The sequence below is a fragment of the Xiphias gladius genome, chromosome 23 (genome assembly GCF_016859285.1).
Source record: "Xiphias gladius isolate SHS-SW01 ecotype Sanya breed wild chromosome 23, ASM1685928v1, whole genome shotgun sequence".
Classification (NCBI taxonomy): domain Eukaryota; kingdom Metazoa; phylum Chordata; class Actinopteri; order Istiophoriformes; family Xiphiidae; genus Xiphias; species Xiphias gladius.
This window is the reverse complement of record NC_053422.1, coordinates 15459405-15471529: the sequence shown is the minus strand read 5'-3', so window position 1 is coordinate 15471529 and position 12125 is coordinate 15459405. Positions and strand designations below refer to the sequence as shown.

Genomic DNA, 12125 nt, shown 5'->3' with positions numbered 1-12125 from the left:
ATTAAACACACACACTCACAAAGATCACAAATGTACTCACAAGCACAAACACACGCACACACACAAAGGTTGTCTCAGCCCCTGCTCAGCTGTCATATCACTGGGAACATTTAAATGGTAATGGTGTTGGGATGAGATTTTGGAACGCTGGCTGGCTGACCGACTGGTTGGGAGAGGAGCCAAGTGGAGCGAAGAAGGCCTATTCCGTTTAAAAACAGGATAATCTCCAGGAAAGAGAAAAGGCAGCAAGGAGATTAGGCACACATAACGGTAATGCTCCAGCTTGAGTACACAGCTCATTTGCATGTAAAACAGAGGAGAGAGAGAAGTAACGAGGGAGGGACGGAGGGAGGGATGGAATGAAGAGAGTGAATGGGACAAAAGCATCTGAGAGTGTGTGCGCGAGTGCGCTTGCATGTGTATACATAAGTGGATGCTTCTGTTTGTGCATGTGAGTGAGGTATTGCAGTTGGCAGTGAAAGCCAATGTGAGCACACACAGATGTGTTTGAACCTGATAAGGCCTGATGAATGAGCGTCGTTTTGCTGCTGTTCCTCAGCCACAAAGAGACGGTGAATGAGGGAACGCTGGCTATTGCCGCACTGAGAATACACACCAAGGCTTAGAGAGCAAAGCCAGTCTATTTCCTTGCTACTGTTGAGGGTTTAAGAGGTATAGTCAGGATTTAAACTTAAGCTCTGGTACACATAAACACTTAAATGTACACACATCACCAAACACAACCTATAACCATCCAGTTTTTCCATTTACAAGTTATAGATGCATATTAAAAAGCTAGTCTATCTATGGGCTATAGGTGCTTTTTTTAAATATTAATATGTCTTAAGGACACCACTGTACATAGAACCACAGTCATCCAATCGTGTGACCATTTGTTGGTGGGAAAAAGGTAGGGAGAGAAAATGGGACTTGGAAATGTAAGTGGAGAAATGGCTGCATCCAGAAATTAAATGAATTGGAGAGAACAGAAGGAAAGAATAGTGATATTTTTTACAGCTTTTTCTACAGCATTAGTGACCCTTGCATTAACCTGCTTCTCCTTCTGCAGCCCCAGCCTGAATACTGCATGATTTATTAACAAGGCCTGCTACTGTGGGCTACACAAGTACAACCATACACGCAGAGATGTACACACACTCACAGAGAACTTAAAATATTACACACAAGCTTTTCGAAGGGAGTACTAATTTAGCACAATTGCACAAGCACAAACACTTTTATGGCTTAATAAAGTGTGCCCATTCCTCGTTAAGTCATTTAAGTGCTTTATTAGTACATATTTTAAACAGTCTCTGGAGATTGCAGCTCTGAGTCTACGCATCCCATAAACCGTTCTCTAAAATTCTCTCTAATTATACACAATCATAAACACAAATGAACACATACACACACAGAGAAACTCACAAATGTTTCTTGGCTGTGACCTAGAGGGGAACCCACAGTGGGAAAACAAACATCTTCTAGATGCGGGTTGTTTGGGGATTATCAAACTGGGGTGGAGGAGGAGGAGACAAGAAGATAAGAAAGTGTCTTCTCCTTTCTCACCTGTAGCAATTTTTTACAAAAACTCGTAAGTCATTCATCAGGTCTGTGTGCCTTGTAACTGACCAAAGGGTAAATCTACAATGACAATATTTCACACAATCACATAGCTGACAATTTGTATCACACTGTTCACCGTAAGCAACCCTGCTAGAAGAGTAGTAGTGTGCTTAAGTTATTGAATTTGCATGGAAATTCTTCTTTGACTAACAATGACCTTGAGTAATGTACTGTAACAGAAACAAGTCAACAAATGTAGCAAATCTGTTTAGCAGAAGATGGAATGATCTAATCAAAAGGGGTCACCTTACTACAAGAGACCACAGAAACAAAGTGACAGAGACTGAAACACAGAAGGGGGAAGGGTGTAAAGGCTGGAGAATTGGGATATGAAAATGATCTTCTCATTATGAGGATTAATAATCATATATGCTCCTGGCCCTGTTTCTCTCCAGAGTCAAATTAATCACCAATGCTCCCCCTAGCCCAGCCTTTCCCCCTGCTCGCTCACACCGCCGCTCACACCGCCGCTCGCACCCCCCCCCACAATTCTTTTGCTAATTGGGCTATCTGAGGTGCCGACTTCTAAAGGCACCTGCTATCAAACACAGAGTCTAAAAAAGTGAGAAAAGAACAGTTCAGGATATGCTGTATATACCCATATTAGATGAACAGTGTACAAATTCTAGCCTTGTCCCTATCCTCCTGCGCTTCTCAAAACAGCTGGGTAACTTGGTATAAAAACAACCTGTTTGGAGCTTCACCTGTTATTATTACTACTATTATAATTATTATAATCAAAACAAAAGAGAAGAAAACAAACGCTTAAAAGAAGAGAACATACACAAAGAAAAAGTGAAGACTTAAGACACAGTAGGTTAAAAGGGACAATGTGGGGATTAGCTTGCCACCTGAAACCTTACACACTTAACTACCTTCTTTACAGCCACACATACTTGCTCATGTAAACAATGAAGGTGTTTACTATTGCAAATAGTCATATCAGGATTGTAGGCCCTTCCATTCACGTAGTGCAACAACAACTGCCTTTCCGCAGAAGAAGGCAGTATAATAGCATGGTTTCTAAAATACAAATATTGCAGTGGCATTTGGCTAATTGCATACTAATAAATTCTTCTGAATACTCTGGATGGAGCTTAAAATAGAATTTTTTATCACATCAAGCTGTACAGATGTACAGTGAAACAGTTTGCTATTATCTCAGGCTGGGCATCAGTTCAACCACATGCAAAAGCTTAGTTACATAACAAAATTAAGCATGCAGTCTTATTAAGAATATATCAACACATATTTTCTTTTCAAAAGGCAGTGGCTAGGTAAAACGAAGAGACCCACCACTTTAAATATACCTTTTCTTTTTTCATCCTCAACATGGTTTATCAACATCACACAAATGGATACACTGGACCAGAGAAATAAAGCCGGCAAGCAGCCTACAAGCAAGTCTGAAAGAATACATTCAAAGAGTTCTCAGAGGTGGTGCACCTTCTGAAAACCTTGACAACGAAAACCTAAATCAATTTACTCGCTCACACTTAAGAAATGCTCTTTAATAAATTTGATATACATGATAATAGATTCATTACATGTACATAAACAAACTGCAGATAATGATGCTCAGTGTCTGCTTTAGTTGCTTTTGGGGTGTCTACTGTTAAGTAGGATTTCACAAGGTCTTCTTAGGGGAAAATCCATCTTAACAAAAGTAATTGAACTTCTACTAATACAAGCAATAAAGTTTTCAATTATCATGCAATTTGATAGGATTATGTGACACAATTGTTGAGTTAAATTCTGACATGCTGGAGACAGGAGCATGAACAATAACTGGCCTGAGCTTAACTACTGATATACAGATACAGAGCAGAAGATAAATGTAAATGTGTGTGTGTCAAAGTGTGGAATTATGTCAGCAAGAGCCATGTGCAGCCAGAGGGCGTGTCTCCCACCATCAGCTCTCTGCTCTTCCACCAAGCCTCAGAGGTTAACACCTCTGACCTTGCCCTGAGCACACTACCCCCCTGCACGTCTGTTTTCTGTGTGGGTGTGTGTGTGTGTGTGCAACCCAAGCTGCGCTGCTGGGCAGCTTATGGAGAGGAGGAGGAAGGGTCAGGGAGGGTCAGCGGTGGCTCAGTGTGGTGTTGGTTTGCTTTTGCTGGGTAACAAGGAATGGGAGTTGCAAGAGGAGGAGGAGTAGAATGAGGAAGCGTGAAGCCAGGCTCCCAGATGTGAGGGATAAGGAGAATGTTAGGGAGGTCAGAAGTATGTATTAGGCCTTGAGCAGTGTGTTTAAGCAAGAGAAGGAAGGACGAGGTGTGAAAGGTCAACCTGCGTAACATGAGCTGGTAGCTTATTGGAAATGTGTGCATGTGGGGCCACAGCAGATACAATGTGGATCGAACCACACATGGGCACTCAAACAAAGCACAAACACAAGACATAAGATGCCTACACAACAGTTCAATGAAACCTCAATTCTGTTTCAAACAATGTTTCATTCCTAACTACCAGACTTCAATATATTCAAAACAGTAAATCATCAACACATACATAGCAATAAACACCTGGCGTCTCTTTTTCTTTCTCCCTCCCTCTCTCTCACACACAGTACATCTACACAGACAGGCGTACAGACAGGTGTGGGGCTATGAAAAGGCCACGTTGTCTTTATAGTCAGCTCTGAGAAAAGGTTATTAGACATCAACCGGAACAGGCCGGCTATCTCAGCCAATAAAAAGGGGAGGTGTAGGTGCACAGGCCAAGGGGGGTAAATTAAGGAGAGACAGGCGGACGTTAGGATTTGCCATACAGGTGAATGTAGATGGGACAGCTGCCAACACTGACATTTAACTGACATCAACAGCTAGCATCAGCTATGTGTGCATGCACACGTCTGTTTATGTATATGACATGAGCAAGAGTCTGTGTGTCTATGTGTACTGATACTGAATATGAAGGTCAGATGGTTATATACACACCCATACCCACTGTCTGTCTGGGTTTCTGGTGTCCTGGTTATGATATGAATATGGACGAGTTAGAGCAGAAGGCTCAGTGACACTGGGACAAGGTGATAGGAGTGGACAGGTGTGCATGTGTGAGCGTACACCTGTGTGTCAGCGCTTTGTGCCAGGACAGCAGGTGGCTAGTCAAAGGACATCAGTGACCTTCTCCTTATCCCTCCCTCTATCCTCCTCCCTTTGTCCATCTCTCCCTCTGTCCCAAAGTCCCAATTCATTTCACCTGGTTTTGAGCACTCTGTCTCTGCACAACAAGTAATGGGCACATTGAGAAGATGAACACATACACAAACACTGGTGTGGGTGGTTTATTCATGAATTCATGTGAGTTGCTGTTTTGACACAGCATTGCTGAATAATGTAAATGTTCAGTGTGTCCACCAAGCAGAGAAAAAGAAAGGTGAAAAAGGCTGGAGAAGATGTGTAAAAAAACAACTAAATGGAATTGTGTGTGTGTGATATTCTTACCTTTGATGGCTGATGGAAGCAGAGCAGGAGGATTGAAATATTATGAAGATATTGAGTTTGGCAGAGACGAAGGGGATGTGGGAGAGTTGAGAAGCAGAGAAAGACATTATTTATTACTGTGAAACACAACATGATAACCAGAGTAGTAAAAACACAAAAGCCACAAACTCACTCTTCGTCTGCGAGGAGAAGGCCAAGGTGAGTTTGGCAAAGAGCTCATTGGTTTCAAATTGCTCGTCATTTGCCTTGGTCCAGAAACTGTTCTCAGAGAGGTCTTCAGCTCCGATCTAAGAGAGAAATGCCAGTATGTACAGAGAGAGAGAAAGAAGGAGAAAAATGAAAGAGATGTATCTTTTACATTACCATATCATCAAATTGACTAAATTTTCCAAAAATGGTCATCTACGCATCTGGCAAACAATGGCATGAGCAGATGAAGAAGGTGAGAGAACAAAAGACACTGTAGTAGAAAAGACACAAAAGAGTAAAAGGAAGAGGCACCAGTATGGTAGTAGACGGAAGGGGCGAGGACGGAGGAAGGAGAACGTCACAAAGAAAAAAGGGAGAGAAGGAACAAATAGTCCTTTTCTCTCATTTTCGCCCTGTCTCTACAACAAAGCATATTGAGCTTCAGAGCTTCACACACAGAAACGCAAAGAAATACAGGGGTTTCCACTTTCTCACTTTCTTTTCACCCTCTTCATTCTTTCTTCACCCTTACTCAGGTGCTCTCTCTGTATCTCTCTCTTTCTCTCGGTGTTACGCTCTCTCTGTTGTAATCACAAGTCACAATTAACTTTGTATGTAATTCCTCCACTTTCTGAGTGTTCTCATCAAAGGAAAAGACAAAGAGAGAAAGTGAAATCATGAGAGCAAGTGAGAAAGCAGAAGAAGTAAATTTACAGATATCAGGCCTTTCATTATGGACAAAGCCTCAGGGATGCGAATGTGGGATGGAAAAACCAGAGAGTAGGGAAAGGAAATGTGATATTGGGTTGAGCTGAAAGAGCAAGAAAGAAAGGAAGAGAGCATGCAAAAAGGAGGATGAGACCAAGCCAGAAAAAAAAGTTAATTTAAATTACAAAAGAATACTGTCCTTTCTAGCAGCAATTTAATTATCTTTCAGTGGTGCAGTTAAAAGAAGGAGGCTTATTAAAAAGCAATTTCTGTGACATCCTCGTCAAACACTCTCACCAGAGAGAGAGAGAGAGAGAGAGAGAGAGAGAGAGAGAGAGAGAGAGAGAGAGAGAGAGGCTAAATGCTGATGAAGTCTGCTGAAGCCATTAAACAGTAGCTTTAGGCTAAAGAAAGACAGAGGGCCGTTTTGATGTTTTAACAATCATAGATGAGAGGGAGGAGAAGAACATGAAGCACATAGTCATGAGATACACGTATGCATGCAAGTCCATCTCACATTTTTCTCACACTGTTGCACACACAAAAGCACACCCTGAGCTATTTCAAATTGTACTGTAAAACTTGGCATCAACCTTTAAATTATGTTTGAATTATTTACAATAAAATCCCTAACTGTTTTTACATGAGCACAATGCTCATTATCTTCAGTATGTTATATCAGCTGAGAAACTTACTAATTTTCAATGCTGGTGTGATTTTTGACATTAATAGAGATTATCACAATCATAAGCAAACAGGACTTTTATGAAAAAAACATTTACTAGCTAGTTGAGAAATTTCTAAAGCTGTCATGGGGCTAATTCAACCAAGCATCTGTAGCAAGAAATAGCCACCAAAATGTAGATTTTACATAGGAGTTCTTCCAAAGGAGCAAAGGGTTAGTTATATCGTATGACAAATCAATGAACGCAGGACATAATTGTGAATAAGCAATCAGAGAAAATAGCTTTTTTTTTCCTTTTTTCACAATATTTTTACATGACCACATTAATAAACTGACAATTTTGCAGTTGCTCTTTGAATACTTATAACACATTTAACCATCTATCTCAGGACTGACCTTACTCCAGTTGGCTCTCTTCAGCTGGACCTCAGGCTTGTAATCCTTTTTAGGTTGGAGCCCAAAAGGCAGCGGAGGTGGTGCGGGGGCACCCCAGCCTCCCATGCCAAATGGTGGTGGAGGAGGGATACCAGGAAACCCGGGCGGTGGTGGTGGTGGTGGAGGTCCCATCCCAGGTAAGGGTGGGGGGGGTGGCATTCCTGGCATGCCAGGTAAGGGTGGAGGGGGTGGAGGTCCTGGCATGCCAGGTAAGGGTGGAGGGGGTGGAGGTCCTGGCATGCCAGGAAGGGGAGGGGGTGGTGGAGGAATAGGAATACAGGCATGACCTGGTAAAGGAGGAGGTGGTGGGGCCTGGGGAACAGGTATGGCTGCTTGGCCTGGTAGCGGCGGAGGTGGAGGTGGACGGGGCATACCTTCACTCTGGCCAGGGAGAGGAGGGGCGGGCGGTGGAGGGGGCAAACCAGGTGTTGGCACAGGAACACTAACTGTGACAGCTTTTGTCTTGGCATCTTCCAGATCCTTAGACAGCTTTTCAATCTGCAGGGATGTAAGGATATAATACGTTATCATAAAATTTCATTAACATCGACTAATGGACATAGTACTGTATATAATCAAACCATATACAGCTATTTATCATATTAGGATGTCTTGACTGTTGTTTTCTGTTTATTTCTTGACATTAATTTTATTTGGCAATTTCCACCATTTCCAATGGATAGCCATGCCAACAGAGTGATTAGTTCGAGAGAAAAAAGAGGGGGAAAGAGTAACACAGAGAGGGATTAGCCTGGGCAGCACTGTGTTTCGGAAGAGATGGGGAGAGAATGGAGAACAAGGCACAGAGAGAAAAACATAGCAGGGGGGAATTAAGTCCACAGAGGAATTCCAAAGAAAAAGTTTTAAAGAGGAGGACAAAATTTTACATTAAAAGTGAGGGTGAAATCAATTTTTCAATATTTCACTGAAATACTGATTTAAGTATTTATATAAGTATGGCAACAACTCTTGAGAAAACTGTCCAAGTCATTAAAGTTAGACTGCTAATATTGGGCTGTGAGAGAAGACTAGGAGCTGAATGAGAATATTCTATATGAGATTTAAAGAGTACATGTAAAGAGAAGTTTATTTACTGTACGTGTTCTGAGGTGTGTAAAGTGTAAACAGCGGGGACGTATGTGTGTGAAAGGGTGTCTGTGTGCAGCGTAACAAACTGTGCCGTTTCCTCGGACAGTTAGGAGAATACATTAACAGACATAAAGGGCCTACGAGGCAAGCTTTCTTAGTGAGGCAGCAGATAAAGAGTTGGGAACAGCATCACACAGAGGAACAGTGAGAGATCTCTACATGTGAAGAAATCTTCGATGGGCAGTGCCTCAAACACAGAGAAAGTGAGCCATCTTAGTATGAGAAGCTTGTTTGATGCCTGGCTCGTGATGCTTTGGACAACTGCGTGTGCATATTTTGAGAAGATGACTGCTGGCATTAGCCACTTTGGATGAAGCTCATTTTGGAAGCTGTGCAGTTCTCTTACTGACAGACAAACGCACATACACACACACATGCACAGAGTCAGACTGTTCTGGGTCACTTGGTGCGTTTGTGAGTTGGGGTGTCACTGTGAGGCAGAGTCCAGCTGGTGTGGCAGCAGGACACTGACAGCTAAACAATCCTCATATTTGCCTCTCTACTGTATGTGCGCACACACACACACACACACACACACACGCGCACATGTGCACACAACACCCTGCATGTGTATGTTGGCCTTAAAAAAATTCTGTTTGTCCCTGATCCATCCTTTCCCTTTCTTCTTCTGTCTTCTCCCTTTTAGTCACTCTTTATACTCCCATTCCCCCACTTTCCCTGTTTTTATTGAGTTTCTTAATCTCTGAAGGATTTGGCTTCTTCTCACAATATCCTTTTAGATTTTGTTCTTCTTTTCATGCCATGCTAGCAGTTTGCTAAATCATTTAAGGCCAGGGGGGGTCTGTGTTTGTGTGGGTGTGCATAGATGTTGGACAACTTTTAGTGCTTAGACTTCTGCAGTATTGTATCTCTCTAAGCCTCAAAATATTTTACTTCTTGCAGCTTTAGCAGAAGTTTCTGTTTTGTGTCTGTGTGTTTCCAGGACAACAAAAAAAGACCGATTCAATCACCTGACTCAATTTTTATTGATTCTGTCCTAATGTATTGCCTCTTTTACTGTACGTTAACAATGGCATGAAGTAATAATAGAAATACTGTTTGAGCTGGTCAGCTTGCCACAAAGATTTCTTAAAGTGTGATACTGGGTTCAACTTGCTTACATTTCAGTGAATTTGGGCATTTACTTTAACCCTTTAAAACAAACAGTTCCATCCGTGGGACACTTTGGTAGCACTACTTTAGGGTATGTTTTGGTCTGCATCAGACTCGATCTTCACACTACCTTGACAAATTATACATTGTATGAAAGTTCTAAGTCTCCTTATCGTATCTTTGTAAAGCATTTTAGGATCCCCATATCAATGCAACAGCTGTTCACACAGAACTGGTTCAGACTTGTGGCTATGGCTCCAAAGTGTCTTCCACACAAAGGTACTACTACAGGTCTTGCTTGCTTTTTTTTTTTTTATAACAAAAAAAAAACAAAAAAACAAAAACAAAAAAACAGGAAAGTCTTAAAAGAAAAAAAAACAAAAAACCCTACATTTCTACCATGTTTGTTCCTCTGTAATTTTGGTCCAGTATCTCTTATACTCGTTCTGACTATTTGGTTGTAAACTTTAAAGAGTTACCTTTCAAAGGAGACCAGGGTTATAACTGAAATCAAAAGATTTGAAGAATATTAACCTTTTTAATTCAGGTGCATTATCATCAGGCTCATCCACATAACAGGGGGTGTTTAAGATTAAGTCACATATCAACAACCTGTTTAAATAAGTGGTCACATTAAGCTTACTAACTCAATACTTCATTACTACTACTTAAGTAAAAAATACAAAAACCTTTATTTAGATTTAGATTTATTTGAATTAAAAAGGCATTGAGGCTCACATTGACAGGTGGGTGTGTGTCAGTGTTTGTGTGTACCTGCTGTTTCAGTGTGCTTAGCTGTTGTTGTAGTCCCTGGTTCTCCTTTTCTCGCTCCTGCTTAGAAGAGGCAAGCTGTTCCTTCTCTTGGCTCAGGTCCCGCAGCTTCTGCTCATAGTCACCTTCCAGTTTTTTCAGCTCCACCTGCAACTCGTGGCGTGCCGTCAACTCTGCATCCAGCTAATATGTAATGTAAAGGGTCATAGAGAGGGACTGAGTCAGGCACAGTATCCTAAAGAAAAGTGCTAAGAACAGTATTTCGATGACTTCATAATATCTATGTAAAAGCCACTTTCAAGGGGCATTATCATGAGGGCAGTAAACAATGTTTTTCTGTTTTCAGATTTCAAGCAGATGAAAAAAAAATATCCCACTGGTAACCTGACTGCACAGATACTGTGGAATTGTGCCACTTGTGAAAGTGGCCGCCCTGGTATGTGTGTGTAATGAATATTCAGCTAATTGTGTGCAACTTACATTCTTGTCATAAAGTAAAGGCTGTGTAAAAGTAGAACTAAGAATGAATACAGTGTTGCTGCAATTTAGAGAGGGGCACTCCCACAGGAGTAAGGTTGAGCAAGAAGTCTTCAAAGGCCAAATCCTTTTAAAAACAAGTCATTTAAAGGCTGACTGAGGAGAAGTAAAACATTTTGTAAAACATCAAGTAAATACAATCCTGAAGCTACCAAAACACTGAGGTTCTCCTATGAGACATGGGAGCAAAGTGTGTGCATGCATAAGCTTTTAGCCTCTCTCTTGAAGCTGCAGCAGTTTTCATATCTCAAACACCCGTAGAAGCCATTTCCTGCAGTCTAGTGCTTTCAGTTTCATTGTATAATTTACACTGCAAATTAGTGCCAATTATTGAGTTAGAATGCTTCAGTGCACTTGTATGAGCTCACTTCTCACTTTTATTATAAAGACTTCACATCCATAAAGAAAAAAGAGCTAGAGAAAAATTTTATCCCTAGTTTTAATTTTATAAATTTAATAAATTTTCAAGGATTTTTCTTCGAGGACACTTGACAAACAGGATAAAAGTATTTAAACAGAAGAATACATGAACGAACGAACGAACGAACGCACGCACGCACGCACGGCTGTTTACTTTGAAGACAGCAGATCTGTTTACTGTTGCTCTCAGTGTTCTGATAGCCTCATCCTTAATTCCTGCCAGAGAAACTGCATGCAGTTACCCCATGACGCACAGCTAGCCTTATTGTGTGAGTGGTCAACGAAAATGAACCCAGGTGTGATCATGTAATGTGTATTTTTGTGGATGTAAGTACGCTCAATGGATATGATCCTGTGTGAGTGTGTGCGTGTCTTTGTCTGTGCTAGAATGAAGGCTAATTTTCACCTCCCCTCTTTGCATTTATCCTGTTACTTGGCAAGAAACATCAGGGTAGGACCAACCCGCAATCAAGGCATTTACCCCCTTGTGTGAATGTGCATGTTTTTTTCCTAGCCCGTAAGAATATTTCTATGTCGGTTGGATGTCAGACATGTGTATGCTCATTCTCTTGGTCATGCTCTGTTACTCCTCTCATTTGTCATCCCATGTCAGCCAGATACTGGTCACATAGAATTTCATTACAAGCTCAATGTGTCTGTTAGTGTCAGGGGAAAAATGATAGATTTTACAATGTATGATTGTCTTTTGTGTCTATATGATTGTAATTGTTTCTGCACTTCTGGGTTGACAAGTAAGTATGTCTGCGTGTATTGTATGCCACTGTTGTGTGTGTGTGTGTGTGTGTGTGTGTGTGTGTGTGTGTGTGTGTGTGTGTGTGTGTGTGTGTGTGTGTGTGTGTGTGTATTCATGAATACATTTGTGTGTATTTCACCTTCTTCCCCAGCTCAGTGGCTTTGGCTTCGCTAGTTTCCACCTTGGTCCGATCAACCATGTTGTCTGTGGACAAAAAAAATGACAGAGAAAAGGGAGGAAGAGGAAGAAAAAAAGACAAGAGGAAAAAGGGAGGTGGATAAGATTAGGGTTT

General features: G+C 41.4%; 1 protein-coding gene across 2 annotated transcripts in view; it reads right to left on the bottom strand.

The window, feature by feature from the left end:
* LOC120785061 (protein diaphanous homolog 1) overlaps positions 1–12125 on the bottom strand; it is a 92667-nt gene that overhangs the window by 48325 nt on the left and 32217 nt on the right. For both annotated transcript variants that reach the window (XM_040119379.1, XM_040119380.1), the window contains 5 exons: positions 11973–12037; positions 10126–10305; positions 7051–7587; positions 5245–5359; positions 5073–5081 (listed from right to left, as the gene is read on the bottom strand). In XM_040119379.1, the coding sequence (XP_039975313.1) occupies positions 5073–5081; positions 5245–5359; positions 7051–7587; positions 10126–10305; positions 11973–12037 (906 nt within the window). The remainder of the gene's footprint in view (positions 1–5072; positions 5082–5244; positions 5360–7050; positions 7588–10125; positions 10306–11972; positions 12038–12125) is intronic.